Source organism: Punica granatum, chromosome 2 (genome assembly GCF_007655135.1).
Source record: "Punica granatum isolate Tunisia-2019 chromosome 2, ASM765513v2, whole genome shotgun sequence".
Classification (NCBI taxonomy): Eukaryota; Viridiplantae; Streptophyta; class Magnoliopsida; order Myrtales; family Lythraceae; genus Punica; species Punica granatum.
The window spans coordinates 21,534,955-21,557,095 of NC_045128.1; the positions used below are offsets into that span (position 1 = coordinate 21,534,955).

At 38.1% G+C, this 22,141-nt stretch overlaps 1 protein-coding gene and 1 long non-coding RNA gene across 4 annotated transcripts; both read left to right on the top strand.

Annotated features, from left to right (window-relative positions):
* The first annotated feature begins 2,080 nt into the window (after positions 1-2,080).
* Positions 2,081-13,390, top strand: LOC116196142 (glutathione reductase, cytosolic). Of its 2 annotated transcripts, XM_031525724.1 has the most exons (18): positions 2,081-2,239; positions 2,358-2,407; positions 2,789-2,931; positions 3,170-3,234; positions 3,854-3,923; positions 6,859-6,930; positions 7,267-7,470; positions 8,174-8,247; positions 8,343-8,426; positions 8,525-8,612; positions 8,751-8,832; positions 9,329-9,402; positions 9,542-9,649; positions 10,106-10,170; positions 11,325-11,438; positions 11,668-11,767; positions 12,311-12,364; positions 13,005-13,390. In XM_031525724.1, exons 3-18 carry the CDS (start codon positions 2,791-2,793, stop codon positions 13,092-13,094), a joined length of 1,485 nt encoding a protein of 494 aa, XP_031381584.1. In that variant the 5' UTR covers positions 2,081-2,239; positions 2,358-2,407; positions 2,789-2,790; the 3' UTR covers positions 13,095-13,390. The 2 variants fall into 2 exon arrangements, with proteins under 2 accessions (XP_031381584.1, XP_031381585.1); XM_031525725.1 differs by lacking the exon at positions 2,358-2,407 and having other exon boundaries at positions 2,088-2,239.
* Positions 13,391-14,095: 705 nt separating this feature from the next.
* Positions 14,096-16,644, top strand: LOC116196143. Of its 2 annotated transcripts, XR_004154760.1 has the most exons (3): positions 14,102-14,586; positions 14,689-14,770; positions 16,118-16,644. It is a non-coding gene; the product is annotated as an uncharacterized LOC116196143 (long non-coding RNA). The 2 variants fall into 2 exon arrangements; XR_004154759.1 differs by having other exon boundaries at positions 14,096-14,770.
* The last annotated feature ends 5,497 nt before the right edge of the window (positions 16,645-22,141 follow it).

Sequence of the window (22,141 nt, forward strand, 5' to 3'; positions counted from 1 at the left end):
TAAGATTGGTTACAGTTTTTGAGTTTATAAATTGCTTTTGTTGATTATATAAAATATCCATGAGTTGTTGCATAAAGATTCCTTAAGAAAATTACATGTTTTTAAATCAATAAAGAAGATTACGTCAGTAAGAAGTATAATTCTTCAATAAGAAAAAGATATTTTTTGCCATATAAGTTTCATATTCATTCAAAGATCATATAAGCTTTAAAAGTGCCGAATCAGTCCCCTATGTTTGATCCAAAAGACACTTTTGGTACGTTCTATAGTTTATCGTAACGGAGTTGCTGATGTGGGTTTGACGCTGTCAATTTTTTCCACCAGTCAATTTCTTATTGGCTAAAACGTTAAACATTTTAAAAGAAAAATAAATAATAAAACAAATTAAAAAAGGGAAGGGGACCAAAGGTTGACGAGATCAACGGGGGAGAGTGGTTGGAAGGGAGCCTCCGATATGGTCTCCTTCCCTTTTCTTTATAATTATTTTATTGTTTACTATTTTATTTATTTATTTATTTATTATTTTTCTCATAAATTTTTAATTCTTCCGCAAATAGAAATCAACATGTAGACAAAAGTAATGGCATCATATCCACATTAGCAGCTTCATTACGGCCGATTACAGAATGGATCAAAAGTGTCTTATGAAGCAAATATATAGAACTGATTTGACACTTACAAAAATTTTATGACAAAAATTGGTTGAACGCCAAATTTATAGGAAAAAATGTATTTTTCCCCTTCTTCCATAGTCATAAATAAATAAAGACAAACTTTTAAGACTTTAACTTTTGTAATTATTTTTTCATTCTGTTAAATAGAATTAATATCTTTAGTCCACTAGAAAAAGCTCACCCAAAAAATAAAATTAATAGTTTTTGAGAAATTTAAACTGATGTTGAATCAACTATTGCAATGATAAAATCAATTCATTTTTCTTTATAAATAAGTTTATCTATTGAAAATCAACCATATATAAATAATCACTGATGAGCTCTTTAATTTCATCTCATGATATCGGTTTAATCGATTTCGTTAGAATAATATGGGACCATGAAATGAAATTAAATATCTACTAAAATTTACTCTAGGACTTAAAATAAGCTTTTCTTAGGAGTCTTTAAACCTAATTCGTATAATGCATGGGCACAAACACCTAGTATATATAATAAGAAACCCTCGAGCCTTCATAATATGCCGCCACATCATCAAAATAAAACCGAGTTCTCTTACAATTACTTGTCATGGGATTCTAAGCCCTCTCATGCCGCCATATCAACATATTATATTTTTCAATTTTTAAAAATTTTAAAGATGTAATTTCAATATATAATTTCCTATTAAAATAGAGTTTATGCTATTATTATAAGCGATATATTTTTACATTATATCTTAAATATATCAATATATTTTTAAGAAAATTTTGTTTGATAAATAGTTCTCATATATATTGTTTGAATGTGCTTTTATATATATATATATATATTATCTGGTTGATAAATACTCATATACGTAAATCTATTTATGAATTTACTAATATATATAGTTGAATACGTAAGAGATGTAATTAAATAAGTATGTCAAATACACGGAGTTAAAAGAAAGGACATTAAAATGAGCCATATTTTCTAGACCATGGATTTATAACCTTTTCTCCACTAAAATAATTGTCAGTTCTTGTGCAATACACGAGTATTCATCCATTTAGGAGGAGAGAGGAACGATACATTTTTTTTTGAATTAACCTAAATTACTAATGAGGCGTTTGGTTTCAGAATTAAAGTAACTTTAATTTTGATTGTGGAAAAGGACAAATGTTGTGTAGTGTGTTGAGTTAAAGTTAAAGTTAAAATTTTTTACTAGGAAAATGTATATTTTTGTTATATAATGAATTGAATTAAAGTTAAAATTAAAATTTTTGTGATTTTAAACTTGAAAACAAACGAACCTTAAAGTTCCTGTTTTACCGGTTGCAGCCGGTAAACACAGATGGCGTCTCCGGCGGAGTGACCCTGGTGTGAACGCCCAATCCCTTTGACCGATCGATGGGTACGCCAAATTTGCTTTCCCTTCCTTCTTCTTCAGATCTGACTTTGACCCCAGCAGAACCCTTTCGTCTCGTCTGTGAAAATAAAGAAACTTTAAATTAGTTTGTTACACTACCCTTTCAACATTCAAAGCAGTGGCCCGGCCGCCCCATTCTGATTTGAGAGGGAGCACTGTCGCCGTCGCTAACGTGGTGCTTTTTCTTCTTCACTTTTGCTTCTTTTCTTGCCGGAAGCTTCTATTCATCTCCGCTTCGTAATTTCTCTCGTGCTGCGGCTGTTTTTTTTTTTTTTTCTCTCGATCAACTCCAGCCGTGCGTCGCACTCTGTCCATTTCCCTACCTTTCATCGGCTTCGCTGAGGTAATCCCTTCTCCGGTAGTTTCTCTGCCAGATGTGATCTTTCTTTCATTTGCCTTTTTTCTTTTTCTTTTTTCCATTTCTGTTCGTGGATGATCATAGCTGAATTTTTTCATGGGTAGGGTTTTAGGAGTGATGGGTTTTGGATATTTCGTTGTTTCTTTGTGGAGTATGGACTGATGTTACAGCGACTACCGGAGGATCCAGTTTTCTGATCTTTCCTTGAGGCTCAACCGATAGGCCGGCCAAAACCGCCAAAATCTCTGTGGGGTCGATGCAGACGACCCCACTTTCTATTCCGCGATTCCTGAGCTCACTTTTCAGTTCACAGCTGTTATCGGTTCGACGCCCTGACCCTTTTCGTTGCCTTTGATCTTTTGGCAGTCATGTCGAGGAAAATGCTTATCGATGGGGAGACAAACCGCACCAACGAAGAGGGGATTCATTATGATTTTGACCTATTCGTGATTGGTGCTGGAAGCGGTGGTGTTCGTGCGGCTCGATTCTCTGCTAACTATGGTGCTAAGGTAGAACAACTTTTGACAAATTAAGTTCTTTATGTCACTGTAACTACTCTTTTATTATGAGTTCCTGTTTTGTTATAAGCATTTGTACTAAAATCAAGAGAATGGGGAAAGTTTTCTGCACCAAATAGTTGTAAGAATTTGCCAAATTATGGTTCTCTTCTGTCTGATGTTCCCTTTGTAAATATTGTGATTTCTTTGAGATTTTCCAGCTAAATCTGTATTCATATTCTAATGGCAGGTTGGGATCTGCGAGCTTCCATTCCATCCGATCAGTTCAGAAGTAATTGGAGGAGTTGGTGGAACGTAAGCTTTTCTTGAAGACTGTGTCTTCTTTGGGCTCTTTCTCTTGATGTGTGCATCTTATATTGATGATGGAATCATTTGTATATGGTTGCCACTGTTTGAAAATTTGTCTATTGTAATTTTGGTTTAAAAACAGATGAGGATGTATAGGCTTGGCTGTTTGGTATTAGATCATCTGACCATGTGATGAGGTGTTTAGAAATACTAAAAAGTAACTTCACATTGAACTTTGGCGCTGATTAGAGAATCGGCATGATTTGACTCTGGTCTTGTTTGCTTTTCAGACTCTTATCAGATTTATGGCAAGTATCCAAATGCATATGGTATCTGTTTTTCTTGTAGTTTTCTTCTTAATATAAAGCAATTTTCTGTATTTTTATTTTTTCATCGTGGCATGAAATCAGGTTTATAGAAGGCCATCTTCAAATATTAGTAATCCATGTCTTGTTTGCAAAAGTGGACTCTGGTATTATTTCTGAGATTCTGTTGCTGATCTCCATATAATTTTACTTTATTTCTTTCGGACGTGAACTATGTTGTCTAAATAATTATCAGTATTGAGCAATCACTTACGATAGATGCTGAGTATTGATGGTTGTCTAAAATTTATACCTTGCAGCTGTGTTATCCGAGGTTGTGTTCCAAAGAAAATATTGGTTTATGGAGCTGCTTTTGGAGGTGAACTTGAGGTAATAATTGATTTTTGGTGATTGACGTCAATATCCAAGGATCTTCATTTTTTTGGATTCTTCTGTTTACTCAATCAGTGTTGGGTGAAATATCATTGGATGTTGTCCATATGAGTCTTTAATCACTTAAGTTATTTCAAAAAGTGGCTGAAGCCAGATTGTGTTTTGATTGTGCATTCTGTTGTTTGGCTGATATGATAGAATCCCTATCCTGCTTCCAATGTTCAAACTTGGTTTGGTTGTATTAGGTGCGAGATTAATGAGTCATTGTTTTTCCTCATTCAAAAAGTTTTCAATGTTAAGACATTAGTACTAATTTATCTTGGCAATTTAAATTGAAATGGCAAAATTTAAACTTGATTTGCTCTAATACTAACCAATATTGTCTTCTAAGATGGATCTATCTCAGGCTTGACTGTTTTATAAATTGCTTATGTCTCATTGTAGTTTTCTTTTTAATTATCTGTTTTCCTTTCTTGAAATTAGTTAAAAATGTTTAGCATGTATGTTCCCTGTGCTCCGTAACTCTTTCTACTGTGAAAGATCTGTGTTACTATTTTTTCATTGCCTTAAAATGTATATTTTTATTAGACAAATTCAAATGTTCTATCCATGCATGTTTTTATTGCGAAATTTTGGCAAGAAGCCCAAATGTGGATGCAGAAAGCTTGTTCTTCCGTTTTACAAATTTTACTAATTGTGGACAAATTTTTTCAGCTTCAGGCGTCCTTGATATGTTGACTTAGCAGCATCAACATATAGAATGATTTTATACCTGCTTGACTTAGGAATTATACACTAAGTTGTGGCTTTCTGGATATGGCTGGAAAGATAGTTGAAGTACGAAGGTCTCATGAAACAATATGTAGTTGTAAGCAGGGGCGAAGCCAGGAAATTATGTCAGGGGGGGCAAATATAAAACGAAAATAGACGTATATATGAAACTGTGTCAAATGTATATTAACAATCGAGAAATATGAAGTCCATTAAATTAAAAACTAAATAATTACAAATGTCCATTTCGAGGTCTCATAACCTGAAAGCTATTCAAGATTCTTTCATTGTCAATGTTACAAAAAATATCAAACGTCTGAACTCACTCCGGAGATTAAATAATTATGCTCCACGTCTGAACTCTAAAATTTCAAACATGAATTAAGCGATATCAAACATACCAATACAGAATAGTAACAAAGTAAAATAGTGCAATTTGAATCACATTTTATTACCAAATCATAGCTCTCAATACTTATGTAATGACTCAATGATTCAAGACACTTAGACACCGCTTATCACGAGGCAAAATCTATAGCTGAAATTGCGAACATTCTGCCAAGAAGAATAGTTTATACTTGTGTTGAAAAATTCACTCCATGTTGAAAATAGGATTCCACAGTCTGGGTATGCTGATAAGAATGATGACTCGTGTATCTCAGCCGCGAAATTCGACAAACAATTTTCAATTATTATCTTCGAGATAATAAACAGAATCTAAGCCTTTTCCACTATAGAGCAAAAGACTATATACAATAAGTATATTAACTGTGCATAAATGAGGCAAACAATGGAAGTATTATTGATTGAAAGGCACGACGCTGAGTCTCTGACCATACATGCTAATGCATAGACATAAATCAAGTGCGACACAGACCGTGTCGGAGACTCGGAGGTAGTGCTAAACAATCCAAAACTGTCAAAAGGATATTTCCGCATGCATGATCAATTTGCACCACAGGAGGTTAAGGATTCAGGCATGTGTAGCATCGATTGCAGAAGAAATGCTGATCAAAACAATGAACTAAAAAACCAGAAAATGGATCAGTAGATTGGTTACCCTCCGGCGATTGGCGAAGGTCTTCGATCAAGTCCCCAAGCTCCTTGCGACTTGCGAGCTGATTCTCTTCCAAACATGAAGCCTTACCTCCACAAAAAACACAAAAAAAGTACTCAGTGAGAGGTTATTGTAGAGGGTGCAGGAGATATCGAGAGAGAGGGAGAGCAGTTTGCAAGGCATGGACCTCTGATTGCATGTGTTGGCGTGAGGATCCGAAAGAAGCAAAGATCGGAAGCAGAGAGGAGAAGGTAGCTGAGTTGACGTTGCGTTTGTAGGACTGCAAAGCATGGCCATCTTCAACCTACTACGGTGCTACCTGCAGAAGAAACTGAAACCGAAAGCCTAGGGAAGGAAAAAGAAAAGAAAAGAAATGAGTTGGTAAGGGGAATATTTTAATATGTGATGGGGGATTTGGGAGAATCTAGGGGGGGGGGGGGGGGGGGGGGGGGGGGGGGGGGGCAAAAGAAAAGAAATGAATTGGTAAGGATCTCAGGGGGGGCAATTGCCCCCCCGGGATTACATTGGCTCCGCCCCTGGTCGTAAGGACCGTGAATAAGTCATATCTTTTGAAATTATGAGCACGCTGAAAAAGACGTGAAGTACATGGACTTAAAGATCTGAAAGATTATGTCATAGAACTCCTTAACAAAAGTTATTAGAGGAATGCATTGGGATGCATTGAAAAACTTAGTTAAACATTTCAGCAAATTGATGCCAAAGGGCCATTCAATTCCTGCGAAATTTTAAGGATTTAAACATTACTCGATGTGAGCCGAATTATTATTTTTTGATTATCATAAATACCAAATTTCCATTACGATTGCATGGCAATTATTAATTACCGATAAAATCGACCAACTAAATTTAATAGATAAGTTATTAAAAAATTGCAGAGCTGAGAGTTGCCGAATGGAACTTCCGCTTCTCTTTGCAAGCTTTTACCTATCCTGGAAATTCCTAGGTGATTACATGCATGTTCACTTGAAATGGATCTTCATGTTTATCTGTACTATAGTTAGAGTGCTGTCTAATCTGTTGTTATATTCATGATCCCTTATACCGTTACTTTTTACTTTTGGACTTTTGTGGTTGCTTCTATAGGATGCCAGGAATTATGGATGGGAATTAAACGAGAAGGTTGATTTCAACTGGAAAAAGCTTTTGCATAAGAAGGTTCGTAAATTTAATAGTGTCGTTAGTTTCTACTGCCATGCTCATTATTATGAAAGGAAATTTAATAGTGTTGTTGTTTTATCTTCTTATGAGTTGTTATCCTCGTGTTATTAATGATTAACTGTAGAAATTTATACAAATCCTTGCTCTTCTGTGTTTTAAAGTATAAATAGACGAAAAGATTATTGTGGGAAGGAAATAAAATTTTTAACTTTGTATTGCTTTTTTGTTCCAAAGCATTTACTTTTTTAATTCGATGGGACTTTCTGTGCGTCAACCAGCATAGTGTATATGTAGCATAAACTGTTATATAATTCAATCTCCCTGAATCTGTAGACAGAAGAAATTACTAGGCTAAACGGAATTTACAAGCGTATGTTGGGGAACGCTGGCGTCAAATTGTTTGAAGGAGAAGGAAAGATTGTTGATCCTAATGAAGTTGAGGTGACACAACTTGATGGCACTAAGTTGTGCTACTCTGCCAAGCACATATTGATTGCAACTGGTGGTCGGGCTCAACGTCCACCTATCCCTGGCCAGGTAATGTCTATTCTTCTCTCTGGGTGTGAATAAATGGAGTAATCTGGTGCAAAAGAATGGGTACTCTGCAGGTGGGTACAGTTTACCGTCGATAATTTGTTTCAATTCAGTTCACAAAAATTGCAGCTTGGAAGTTGATGTGCATAAATGGTGCTCTTTCTTCATCATCTCTTTACTGTGATACCTCCTGCAGTTTGCTTGAACAGCCCCTCCTGTATTTTTCCAGTTTTGTCCCATTTCTCTAGAGTCAATTATATGAGATTTATTAATGGGGTTATTGGAGTATAAACATCGATGAAATGGAAGAACTTGCGGCCTTTAGAGTATATTTTAGTTTCTTTCAGAAATGTGGCATGGAATGAATGTGTCATATATATCTTTGCTTTTTTTGTGTATTTTCATATTTCTATTGAAGGTTTCCCTCTTTCCCCAAATATCTATAGTAAATCAGCTAGCTATTCTTGGTGTTTAAGGATCTTTGTTCTATACTTCCTCTGCATGCTGTTCTCAACTCTGTACAAATTACTAAATTTTACTATTATCCACTATCATGAAAGGACAAGTAAAACTGATGGCCATGTGATATATCTTCTCCTGCCTCTGTGGGCCAATATGATTTTGGTTTCCAAAAATCTCAGATGTACTGCTTTACTTGTTTACTTGTCCAGTCTAAGTTGCAATTTTTTTTTTCTTTTTCTCTTAGGAATTGGGAATAACATCAGATGAGGCACTGAGTTTGGAGGAACTACCAAAACGTGCTGTGGTGCTTGGGGGAGGGTGAGTTTTAAGTTCTTCCTCTTGTTTTGCTTTTAATATTATTCCCCTAAATCTCTCATATCATTAACTGTAATATGGCTCCTCTGGTTGCACAGGTACATTGCTGTAGAGTTTGCTTCTATATGGCGTGGCATGGGTGCAACAGTTGATCTTTTCTTCCGTAAGGAACTCCCATTGAGGTATTAATGCGAAACTATTTCAGTTATTGATTCCCTTTATCAGTTATTCACCAATATGTTGCATTCTTTGTAATGCTAGCACATTAATGTTGTTTCAGAGGTTTTGATGATGAAATGAGGGCAGTGGTTGCAAGAAACCTTGAAGGGAGGGGAATTAATCTGCACCCAAGGACTAATTTGTCCGAGGTATATATACTGCTGCTATTATTTCATGGTCAAGTACCTGTTTAGTTTGCTAGGGCTGCACTGGTCAGATCTAGCTTTTGGAACTTGTACATGTTAGATTTGAACTTGTTATGCTAATCACTACTTATGAAAATGCAGCTGATTAAAACAGCTGATGGTATAAAAGTTGTTACAGAGCATGGGGAGGAATTGATGGCTGATGTTGTTCTTTTTGCCACTGGTAAGTAGAAATTTTGATTTGAAATATCACTTCAAAAGCATGTCACATTGTGTGCTAACAAGGAAATGTATCAGCAGAAATTTTTAGTGCTTGGTGGAAGAGATTATAAATCTACAGAAATTACATAGCTTATACTTCATACGTGCTATAAGACAGACCTGAAAAAGATGGGATAAAAGGAAAGGGAATGGCAAGAGATACGTACATTTTACAATTTTACCAATTATAGAATTGCCTATAGCGGATGAGATTTTAACTGTATATATCAGTAGTTTTCATATGGAAGAATCCACGTTAAAGAGGACAACGCTATTAAATTTCCGAGAACAGTTAGTAAAAATAAGTGGAAGATTGACGAGAATAAAGTATATCTGTACATATGGTGAATTCATGAATGGGAGAAGCATTAATAGTTTTATGCCTTTTCTTTTTTAGTTTTGAGCCTCTTCTTTAACTTATCTACTTTAGTTGATGTAGGTCTTGTTTCTGGTTGCAGGTCGGACGCCTAACACGAAGAGGTTGAATTTGAGTGCTGTTGGTGTTGCAACTGATGAGATAGGGGCTATCAAGGTCATAACCTTCTCTCTTTGTGCTTTATTTGTGTAGTGTAGTAGTGTGTATTGATTGATAGTTTATTTTCTTCCTTCACCTTTTCATCCTGTTTTATTATGTGAAAAGTTGTCATAATGATTTATCTATTATCTTCCAGGTGGATGAGTATTCAAGATCAAATGTTCCTAGCATTTGGGCTGTCGGTGATGTTACCAATAGAATAAACCTGACCCCAGTGGCTTTGATGGAGGGCACGTGCTTTGCTGTATGTTATCGGACATGATTATGGTCCCTGTGCATTTTCAGCTCTTATGCATACTTAGAAAATTGTTAGGAAGAAGGAAACATTCAACTACAGTATTAAGCTGCTAATTAATGAGACCTATGGGACTCACATAAGATTTTATGGGCCTTTTGGTTTTAGATATAATGAAATGGGATTTAATTACAAGGGATTATAATGATGTTGGATAACATTCCTTTTCCAATACATAGGGATTTAATCACATGTTCTTTAGTAAGGGGTTAAATTTTGGACACATGCTGAATAAATTTTAATATGACGTGTAATATTTATATCACTGGCGTATATTCTTTTGCATATTAATATAAGTGATATATAATTTTGTAACCAAATATAATTTTATTATTTTTTAATATTGAGTTGATAATAGCACATCCGTATCTGTATTTGATGACTTTCATTTGGACTGGCTTGCAGAAAACTATTTTTGGTGGGCAACCTACTAAACTGGACTACAGTTATGTGCCATGTGCTGTGTTCAGGTGATAAATTTTTGGCCTTTCAGTTCATCTAATATGTAAGATTGCATTTCTTTGATCCCATGCTTTATTTTGCAATCATAGCCCCGATGATCCCATGGGAGATGCAAGGGAACATTTCAGGAAATTTAGGCATTTCTTTGGTAAAAATTCATCGTTTGGTTTTATAAAACCGCTTTTTCAATTGGCATAAGATAATTAAGCAAAGTGAATCACAAAGGAAGTGCAAGTTATAACATTTATAAAACTAAAGGTGTTGGTCGGGGACAAGAAAGAGAGCTGATGCTATCCAAATGCTTGACAATACCAAAAAGTTACACTTCAAATTCACTTCTCTTAAAACAAAGCTTCTAACTTTTACACTTGATTTTGTGCAATGATTGTAAGTGTTGACAAATATATTGATGTGTGAGAATATATATATATATATATATATATATATATGTATGTATGTATATATAGATGTGAAAGTAGATTGAGAATTTATTATTAAAAAATTGATTATAAAAAGTACTTGAGAATTTATTTTTAAATTAGAGAAAAAGATAAAAATGTAATGATTGTGTCGTTGAATTGAGGGAAAAATAAAGTTGAGTTGAGTAAGGTTTTGATTCTAAAACCAAACGAAGCCACGTTTCTTTCTTCAGGTAGTCCCGAGGATGGATGCCAGAATCATTCCCCATGGTTAGCGTACTAGTTGTTTCCCATTCCTTAACAATTGCAAGACACCAAATGGTCCATGAGTTGGTCATATTCAAGCTAATAATTATAGAAGATGGCTTTGAATGTATATTCTTTGGCCCGAAAGGACTGAAACTTCTTTGCACGGTTTATCAGCTTGTGAGGATTGCTTAGGCTAAGTAAAAGGGGATCTTGATGTTACTGATCATTTCAGCAAAGGACAAAGAGGATCAGTTTAGAACAGGAGATCGCATCCACGGAGTAGATACTTAGAAGAGTTTTCTGCTTATATATGATGGGCGATTTTTTTCTCTTGAATTGTGAAACATTTCCGGTTGATCTGTATTTGTTAACGTGGCACAGTATCAAAAAAAGAACTTAATTGGGCTGTTTCCCCAAGTGTACTTACTTAATCTATGCTAATGTTAGACCAGGTTTTGGATGGAATTTTAACTTGTGCTTTGCGCTCATCACAGCATACCCCCACTCTCTGTCGTTGGACTCAGTGAGGAGCATGCAATAGAGCAAGTAAATGGAGAGATCTTGATCTTCACATCAACTTTCAATCCAATGAAGAATACTATCTCTGGGTAAGTTGACAATAGGATGTAAGATGCGAGCTTAAGTTTATTGTCTCTGAATATTTGTCACCAGGTTCCTGTTCTGATTTCTGAGATTTTATGCTGGTATCCACTGTAGACATTTTTTTGGTGCTTCTTTCGTGTGCTACTATAGCTGTTCTTTGGTTACTTCCGTCATTCATATACTTCAGTAACTACTCCTTGGACAAGCTGAAACATAACCAAAAAAATAATGCAGGAGGCAAGAAAAGACGGTCATGAAACTTGTTGTTGAAGCAGAAACAGAAAAGGTTCTTGGTGCTTCCATGTGCGGGCCAGATGCCCCAGAGATTATGCAGGTAAATTTGTTGGATATGTATCACATTTGAGGTCTAATTTAGATAGGATCTCAGCTGTCTTAATGGTACATATTTCAAGGCGTAGAGAAGATGTTCAGTCTCTACTAACTGCCACAAACCCCATCCCCAACTAACCAACAAAACCTGGTTTATCACATGGGATTTGTCTTTTTCAATTGATTCTTACATGTTGGATCTTCAATATCTATAGTTCATGCTTTATTAGACGTCTACCTTTTCAGGAAGAAATTAAGGTCTGCTTCTGTGTTGCTCTTGTATTGTTTTTTCTTTCTACATTGAATTTATCTTCACCAATAAAATATGAAGACTTATTTCATATTCTTTGAATTACAAATATTATAAAATGTTATGATTTTCATTTTTTTTCTTTTGATTTATTATTAATTGTTAAGGGCTGGAAAATGAAATATAGTGTGCCCCAACAGATGTGCCAAAGACTTATTTCTGGTTTGCCCTCTTTGTTCTTCAGTTATATAACTGGTTATTTCTTTATGACAAATTTTCTGTAAATATATCTTTCAGGGCATTGCAGTTGCATTGAAGTGTGGAGCAACCAAGGCACAATTTGATAGCACAGTAAGTTGTCTCTGTCTACATCTAGCTGATGACTTATGATCTTGTATGCATGCATGATTTGGCTTTGCTGCAGTGATGTGAATAAGACAAATGATCTAGTAAATCTGCAGAAGTAAACTGCATCTGTATTTTAAAGATGGCAATGGCATGGTTAGGGAAAAAGTCTGAATGTTTTGAGACATTCCCCTCCACTTCTTCCAGTCTCCTTGTTCTTTCTTCTTACCAAGAAAGCACCCTTGCATGTGTTTGTCCAATTCTTATGATCTTTTAGCTGCATTACATCTAAGCAGCGGCCTGTCTGCTGGATGGAATGAGAGGGGACTACTGTTCTCTTTTCTTTTTTCTTTTTTGCTCTCTCTCTCTGTCTTCCTCAACTCTTTCATGTAATCTTTGCTCTCCTTCTGAAGCGTGGTAAAATTTATTCTTGTTTGCCCCTCTAAATTTTTTGACACTTCCAATTCACTCCCGTTTGATAAAATGGGAAAACTGATGGAGATCATTGCCTTTCCACTACTTAGCAAATTGGCCATAAGACTTCAGAACCACCTTCATTCCCAGTTCCCGTATATCTTCTGTGCGCATGTAGGCCCCTTTTGTCTTCTCTTTTTAATCTTGACGGGCTGAACCTCGACTTTTACAGGTTGGAATACACCCGTCTGCTGCTGAGGAGTTTGTAACAATGAGATCAGTCACAAGACGTGTTAACGGAAAGCCAAAAACCAATCTCTGAGTACCCAAAGCTCTACTGCATAGATGAGAGATACGGGACAGTCACTCTTCTAGCTAATGATTGTTTTCTGTAAACACACAGGATCCAGTCGGCGTGGTTTGTTCAGTGGTTCTGTTCACAATAATAAAAGCTCCTGTGTTGAATCTTTCAGTGAACATCTGTTGGCATGGAATGGGAACGGGGAGGTGATATTGTATTACATCAATCCTCTACTAGCTTGAGTTAGATTGAAAGAATGCGAGATTAATTGGTTTTGGCCTGAAGTTTTATGCTTGGGACTGTTCGTTTTTCTTCCAGCACTTTTTCTTGTTTTAATGCTCACTAGTTTCAATCCCTCCCATTTCGTGGGTTTTTTAACATAATTATTATCTATATGATTAGAATGAAATTAATGTAGGGCGACATATGTATATATAATAGATACAAAATTTAGTGGTTAATTTTTGAAAGAAAAACTCATTTACATATGTTATTGTTGACTAGGGGAAAATTATCCCCCCCCCCCCCCCCCCCCCCCCCCCCAAAAAATAATAATTATTGGTTCGGAAATGAGACAACGCCATATCCTGCAATTGAACCAGAACTGAGATTCAGTTACCAGCCTCGCCCCCTAGAGCATCTCCAGCAATGAGACCCAATTTGGGGGACAATTGCCAAGTCGGAGGGCTCCACGGTGTGATCTCACCCAAATTCGTGGAAAATTTGTCTCCCTCCCACATAATTGGGAGATTCAATTTGGAACTCATTTGTGCCTTCACATGTTGCTAAAAAAAATAATTTATTTACAAATTTATTAAATAATTTTCTAATTAATTTGAATTATGTAATTTAATTTTGGATTAATTTTTAATTTTCAAAAATTAAAATTTTTAGATCTTTAAAATTTAGTTTGAATTAAAATATTATATTAATTGATTAACAACAACATTACACGCATAAAACATTGCATTAGAAATTTAAAATGACATTGCGAAAGTGAAATTTAAGAATTACATGTATTTAGGCTTAATTTTCGCGACCTATGCTGCATGAGTCTCTCATTGTTCTTCAATAAATAGAGGTCGCACAATCATTCTCCCTTGCCTTGTTGAAATCCTCGATGAGAGATAGTCTCCTAGTTAATTGCATTTCCAATTTACCATACCTCTTTGTGGTTCCCGGCGTTTTGCTTTTCCCCTTAGTCTTCCTCTTGGCTGCTTTGTTACCATATGGACAAATAGGAGACCAACTCATTTCTTTTCTTTTGCCCCCCTAGATTCTCCCAAATCCCCCATCACATATTAAAATATTCCCCCTGCCAACTCATTTCTTTTCTTTTCTTTTTCCTTCCTTAGGCTTTCGGTTTCAGTTTCTTTTGCAGGTAGCACCGTAGTAGGTTGAAGATGGCCATGCTTTGCAGTCCTACAAACGCAACGTCAACTCATCTACCTTCTCCTCTCTGCTCCCGATCTTTGCTTCTTTCAGATCCTCACGCCAACACACGCAATCAGAGGTCCATGCCTTGCAAACTGCTCTCCCTCTCTCTCGATATCTCCTGCACCCTCTACAATAACCTCTCACTGAGTACTTTTTTTGTGTTTTTTGTGGAGGTAAGGCTTCATGTTTGGAAGAGAATCAGCTCGCAAGTCGCAAGGAGCTTGGAGACTTGATCGAAGACCTTCGCCAATCGCCGGAGGGTAACCAAACTACTGATCCATTTTCTGGTTTTTTAGTTCATTGTTTTGATCAGCATTTCTTCTGCAATCGATGATACACATGCCTGAATCCTTAACCTCCTATGGTGCAAATTGATCATGCATGCGGAAATATCCTTTTGACAGTTTTGGATTGTTTAGCACTACCTCCGAGTCTCCGACACGGTCTGTGTCGCACTTGATTTATGTCTGTGCATTAGCATGTATGGTCAGAGACTCAGCGTCGTGCCTTTCAATCAATAATACTTCCATTGTTTGCCCCGTTGATGCACAGTTAATATACTTATTGTATATAGTCTTTTGCTCTATAGTGGAAAATGCTTAGATTCTGTTTATTATCTCGAAGATAATAATTGAAAATTGTTTGTCGAATTTCGCGGCTGAGATACACGAGTCATCATTCCTATCAGCATACCGAGACTGTGGAATCATATTTTCAACATGGAGTGAATTTTTCAACACAAGTATAAACTATTCTTTTTGGCAGAATGTTCGCAATTTCAGCTATAGATTTTGCCTCATGATAAGCGGTGTCTAAGTGTCTTGAATCATTGAGTCATTACATAAGTATTGAGAGCTATGATTTGGTTATAAAATGTGATTCAAATTGCACCATTTTACTTTATTACTATTCTGTATTGGTATGTTTGATATCGCTTAATTCATGTTTGAAATTTTAGAGTTTAGACGTGGAGCATAATTATTTAATCTCCGGAGTGAGTTCAAACGTTTGATATTTTTTGTAACATTGACAATGAAAAAATCTTGAATAGCTTTCAGGTTATGAGACCTCGAAATGGACATTTGTAATTATTTAGTTTTTAATTTAATGGACTTCATATTTCTCTATCGTTAATAGACATTTGATACAGTTTCATATATACGTCTATTTTCGTTTTATATTTGCCCCTGACATAATTTCCTGGCTTCGCCCCTGATCGAGGAGGTGTGTTTATTTTGAATTTGAAAATGATGAGTACTGCCTGGATGCACTTGTCTTTGTTCTCTTGGATCCTCTGCTATTAGTGGTAAATTAATCTGCCCATTTAAATGATCATTGAGAATATTCCAGTGTCTCTTGAAACTGCTTTTCCTACCCACCAATCTTCTACCATATTCTGCATGCACCATTGCTCTGACGCCGTCATCATTCATATGGCTCCTACTGTTTCGCAATGCCTATTCCACACAGCCACTGAATTTTTGACACCCATAATTGATCTATTACCATCGTTTCTTTAGCGCATTAACATTCCGGTTCATCAAATCGGAGTTGCTTTGTTACAATAATGCTCAATTCGGTTCTAATAACAATGACCTTTTGGCCAGTACTGACCTTACCATCGATTGAGATATTCAAGTATGCACTTATGAGGACCTCGTCTTGCTTCCAGCTCCGGTGTTGGTTCAATCTCTGACCATGTCTCCCACGATCTCTCCCACCATCTTCGATGTCACCGTTGACGTTAGTATCCTCGTCTTGGTCTCACACTTGAGAAATTGGTGAACTCATAGGTGTTTGGGGAGATTGCTCGCATGACCACTCAAGATTGGTGGATTCCTATCCCAAACCACCAAATTGTGCTTAAAATGGCCTTCAGGATGTGCCGGCATTTTCGATGGGGGCTTTAAATTGAAAAGTTTGTGGATTTTTGGTGGATGGATAATAAAGAACTTGACAATAAGAATGATGTAAGCTTGGGTGATTTGGATTTTGGGATAATATGGATGTGGAAGGAAATTAAATTTTTTTTTTGGAAATGTGGATTTTGAGAGTCTGAAGACCAGGAATTTGGATTTTGAGGAGTAATTTTGAAGCCATTTGAGATATCATTAATATTCATTTTACGTGGATCCATCTTGAAATTGAGAGGAGAAAGAAGAAAAGTTTATGTGCGAAGGATGTTGGGTTGGTATTTATTGGGATGAAAGTTGAATTTTTTTTTTTACATTTTAAGAAAAATTAAGAAGGCCAAAGAGCAGTTGAAAGGCTCTTGGACATTAAAAAAAAGAAAAGGCAAAGAGCCGTTCACTTTAAAAAGATAAAGGGAAAACCCGCCGCGCTAGAGCGCGCAAAGTGTTCCAGGTTAAGAGACACATATCCTTGTCCTCCCACAATGGGGGGACAGAATCTTGACCGGCCTAGTTGCCATGTCAATAGCAATTGGGCCAGTTTTTTTCCTTGTTGCGGATGCTATAAGTGAAGTGATCTCTGTGTTCTCTCTTAATCATAACATCCCTATGGAAGTACTTTGTATTATGATCCCTTCTTGAATCCATTGACACCATGATTTCGAGAACCAGAGAAGTTCTTCCTGAGCAAGGGTATATTCTAGCTTAGTAGATAGCAGAGTTTCTAGGCGTAACAAAAAGCAATTTGTCTCTTTGAGCCCTGTAATGCGAGTAAGGAACCGAGCTTTAGAGCATGTCCAATGTTGGGGCCTCTCCGACTACCTTGGTACAAGTGGCAGCTCGGGAGCTCTCGCCCCAGCATTAGACCTATAAGATGGGGCCCCAATGAGGACCTCGTGCCTCTACGCAACCCTCTAGTGTGCCCGTCCAATCCCAGCAGGCCGTATGGACCCTGGAGGCCCTCGCCCCAACACTGGGTGCATAAAACGGGACCTCGATGATGGCCTCGTGTCTTTGCGCAGCCCTTTGGGCGCCCGTCCAATCCCAACGGGCTACGTGGCCCTCCTCAGGTCCATGCTGCTTTCAAGGGGTTTATATATATATATATGGGATAATCACACCAAATATCATGAACTTGTACCGTTTTCTCAAATATAGCATCAACTCTCAAATTTTCCAAATAGAGCAGGACGTTACCTTTGTCAGACCAAAAATGTCACATGTCAACAATTCCGTCACGGTTCATGATGTGGCAATAAACGACAATCAATGTGGCATAATAATTTTTAAGCTCCAATAGAACAACAACAAGTGGCCATCTTCACCAGGCCGATTTTTCAAAAAAAAAGCCCATATTTTTTCTTTTTTGAAATTTTGGCCCAAAACTTTTATGGAAAAACAAGGGGGACACGGGGGAGGAGTGGGTAGGGGCCCGACCCGGCTGAGGGCTCCTCGCATGCCCTCAACCCCCTAGGCAAGGTGACCTGAGTTCGGCCACCTCGCTAGAGGGGTCGAGGGCCGATGGGGGAGCCCCTAGCTGGGTCGGGTCCCCCCTCCCCTCTTCCTCCGTTTTTCTATCAGCACTCCATTTTGGCTCACCAAGTTAAGCAGTACATATTAGCAGTGATCCAGGCCACGACTTGAGTATTCTCACGGAAAATAACTTGACAGAGCTAGAAATCACTATTCATCCTCAAGTCAGCAAAATCAAGTAGATGACATGTGCACATGACATAAGAACAACCTTGGTCATCAAAAGCCAACAGAGAGACTAGAGAACTCAATAATGTCCAAAACCGGCATTTCTAGTATACCACGACGAAACTGTCTAAGTCTTTCTGGGGCGAGGCAATGAGGACAGCGGTTGATCTTATTAATCTTACACCGTCAGTTGCACTTGATGGAGATGTACCCCAGCATGTGTGGACCAGCAAAGAAGTATCATACAAGCATCTCAGAGTCTTTGGGTGCAGGGCATCTGTTCACATTCCTCGAGATGAAAGATCGAAGCTCGATGCTAAGGTAAAACAATGCATTTTCTTAGGTTATGCACATGAAGAGTTTGGGTACAGGTTTTGGGACCCTGATAGCAAGAAGATCATCGAGAGCAAGGATGTTGTGTTCTTTGAAGACCAGACAATCGAGGATTTGCAAAAGTTAGAGAAGGCTAGAGTAGGCAGTCCTCACAAGATTTCTATTCCAGTATTGGTTGATGTAGAGCATCCAGTGGAAGAGGTACCTGGTGAGTATGAAGAAACCACGACTGGGGGTGAGATTCCTCAGGTAGATGATGATGTGACTACGGATGATACAGGCTCGCAATTACAGTTAGAGCCTGCAGATAATCTACCTAGACGATCTGACAGAGTAAGACGACCTTCTACAAGATATCCGCCTCCTGAGTATGTGCTACTGACTGACGGGGGAGAACCTGAATGCTATGATGAAGCTGTGGCACATGAGCACAAGGAGCACTGGTTGAAGGTGATGAATGAGGAGATGAACTTCTTGTTTGAAAACACATGTATGACTTAGTGAAGCTACCGCAAGGTAAGAGAGCATTGAAGAACAAATGGGTCTACAGGTTAAAGATAGAGAACTCACGACCTCGATACAAAGCTTGACTGGTAGTGAAAGGTTTCAACCAGGAGAAAGGAGTTGACTTCGAGGAGATCTTCTTGCTCATGGTCAAGATGTCATCTATCCGAGTTGTTCTCGCATTGACAGCTAGTCTGAATTTGAAGATCGAGCAGCTCGATGTAAAAATAGCTTTCCTGCATGGTGACTTGGAGGAAGAAATATATATGGAGCAGCCTGAAGGATTCCGAGTTAAAGGTAAGGAGCATTTGGTGTGCAGGCTGAGGAAGAGCTTGTATGGGCTTAAGCAAACACCTCGGCAGTGGTACAAAAAGTTTGACATTTTCATGTTGAGCCATGGCTACATACGGACAACTTCAGATCATTGTGTGTTCGTGAAACAATTCTCGGATGGTGATTTTATCATTTTACTGTTATATGTGGATGATATGTTGCTTGTTGGTCATGATATGAGCAAGATTGCAGAGTTGAAGAAAGAGCTCAGCAAGTCCTTTGCCATGAAGGATTTGGGACCAGCAAAGCATATCCTTGGGATGTATATTTCTCGTGACAGATCAAGTGGAAAAATTTGGCTTTCTCAAGAGAAGTACATCGAGAAGATTTTGGATCGGTTCAACATGGGTAATGCTAAACCAATTTTATCACCACTTGCTTCTCATTTCAAACTTAGCTCGAAGCAATGTTCTACTAGTGAGAAGGAGAAAGAAGAGATGAAGAAAGTTCCTTACTCATCAGTTGTAGGAAGTTTAATGTATGCCATGGTCTGTACAAGGCCAGATATCGCTCATTCTGTTGGTGTGGTTAGTCGTTTTCTCTCCAATCTGGGGAAAGAGCATTGGAATGCGAATAAGTGGATCTTAAGGTATCTCATAGGAACATCCAAGGTGTGTTTACACTTTGGCACTGGTAAGTCGGAGTTAGTGGGCTACACAGATGCGGATATGGCAGGAGATATCGATTACCGGAAATCCACTTCGGGATACTTGATGACTTTTGCAGGGGGAGCTATCTCATGGCAATCAAGGCTTTAAAAGTGCATCGCTTTGTCTACAACGGAAGCTGAATACATTGCGGTGACCGAAGGTTGCAAGGAGATGTTGTGGTTGCAAAAGTTTTTGCAGGAGTTGAGCTTGAAGCAAGAAAGGTATGTTCTACACTGTGATAGTCAAAGCGCCATTCATCTTTGCAAGAATCCCACTTTTCATTCAAGGTCGAAGCATATCGATATTAAGTTTCATTGGATTAGAGATGTGTTAGAATCTAAGTTGGTGAAACTAAACAAAGTGCACACTGATGAGAATGAAGCTGATATGATGACAAAACCTCTTGCTAGGGAGAAACTTCATGTTTGCCGAAGTATAGCCGGTATGCTCGAAACCTCCAAATAGTCGGGATGAGGAGTTTGTTGGGTATCCCTCTAATTTGGAGGAAGTTGGGCTCAAATTGTGTTGGTGTTTTATCGAAATTTAATAGGCCCAATGACCCACTTTTGTTAGGGTTTATTTTGCAGCATAATGGCTGATCTGTAGATGAGAACAGAACAGAAAAGCAACAGAATACAGAGAGCAGCAGAGCAAAATTTTAGTCCAACCAGCCGGAGATCAAACCTCGATCAGAAAGGTAAACGAACTCCGATTGGCACGAAATTTTGACAGAGGCTTCACGACATGTGGAGCTACGTTCTGAACGGTTAGAATTTCTATTCAAACTCTGTAGGTTCTATTTCAGCTGACTTTGTGAACCACCCGGTGTAGGTCACGAATTTAGTGTTTGGGTGATCCAAGAAAGTGTTTCTCTTGAGTTTGGTGATCCAAGGGTTTACCCTTGATGAAAGACATTATATAAACTTCATTCATAGTGGATCGTTGATTCAGAGTTGGTTCTGTGATCTTTCCCTACATCGGGGTTTTCCACGTAAAATTCTTGGTGTTCTTTTTTTAACTGCTTGTTGGTTGATTTGATTAGTTCCTATCTCGATTACACTAGTAGGGGATGAAGATTAATCGCTGCGTTGTTGTTTGGTTAAACACATCCATTCCCAACAATCTCTTACACCGTGGACAAGCACAATTCCCAAATTGAATCACAATGATTCCTTCCACACCTCATACCATTCCCCAAGCATTTGCACTTACATTAGGCTTTGCATTAAGTTTCGAGTTTACTTTTTATGGTTCGCAAGTTTACTGAGCCTACTCGCTCGCCCCTCTTGCAACCTTGCCGGGTTTGCTCACCCGTGCGAGTTTACTTTCATGCTTCGCAAGTTCGCCGAGCCTGCTCGCTCGCGTCTCTTGCAACCTTGCCAGGTCTGCTCACCCATGCGAGTTTACTTTTATGCTTCGCAAGTTCGCCGAGCCAGCTCGCTCGCGCCTCTCGCAACCTTGCCGGGTCTGCTCACCGGTGCGAGTTTATTTTCATGCTTCGCAAGTTCGCCGAGCCTGCTCACTTGCCCCTCTTACAACTTTGCCGGGTTTGCTCACCCGTGCGAGTTTACTTTTATGCTTCGCAAGTTCGCCGAGCCTGCTCACTCGCGCCTCTTGCAACCTTGCCGGGTCTGCTCACCCGTGTGAGTTTACTTTTATGCTTCGCAAGTTCGCCGAGCCCGCTCGCTCGCGCCTCTTGCAACCTTGTTGGGTCTGCTCACCCATGCGAGTTTACTTTTATGCTTCGCAAGGTTGCTGGATCTGCACACCCACTCGTCTTACAAAACCTAGGGCAAACGCCCTATCTTTTGTTTTAAGCTTTGCGATTTCCATTAAGCTTTGCACTTTCCATTAACCTTTGCACTATTTCCTCCAAACCGCACACTTTTCACATATTTCCCTTTATGCCGTTTCATATTCCCGCATATGCTGTCTTCATACTTCTTTTCTTTACTTTCTGCAAAGCTTATCCAAACCTTATTTTGTTTTTTCTTTCTTTCCAGTATGTACAATATTCCCTACATATCCAAAGAGAGAAGAAATGATTGTCAAGGGAGATGTCAAAGCGAACACTTTGACCAAAACGGGGTTCTTCTTTATGTCTTTGGCCGAATCCTCTATCCGAGCATCCAGCCAAAGAGGGACAAGCTGTCAGCACCCCATTTTGGTCCATCAAAGAAACAAGGCTCATCGACAGCAT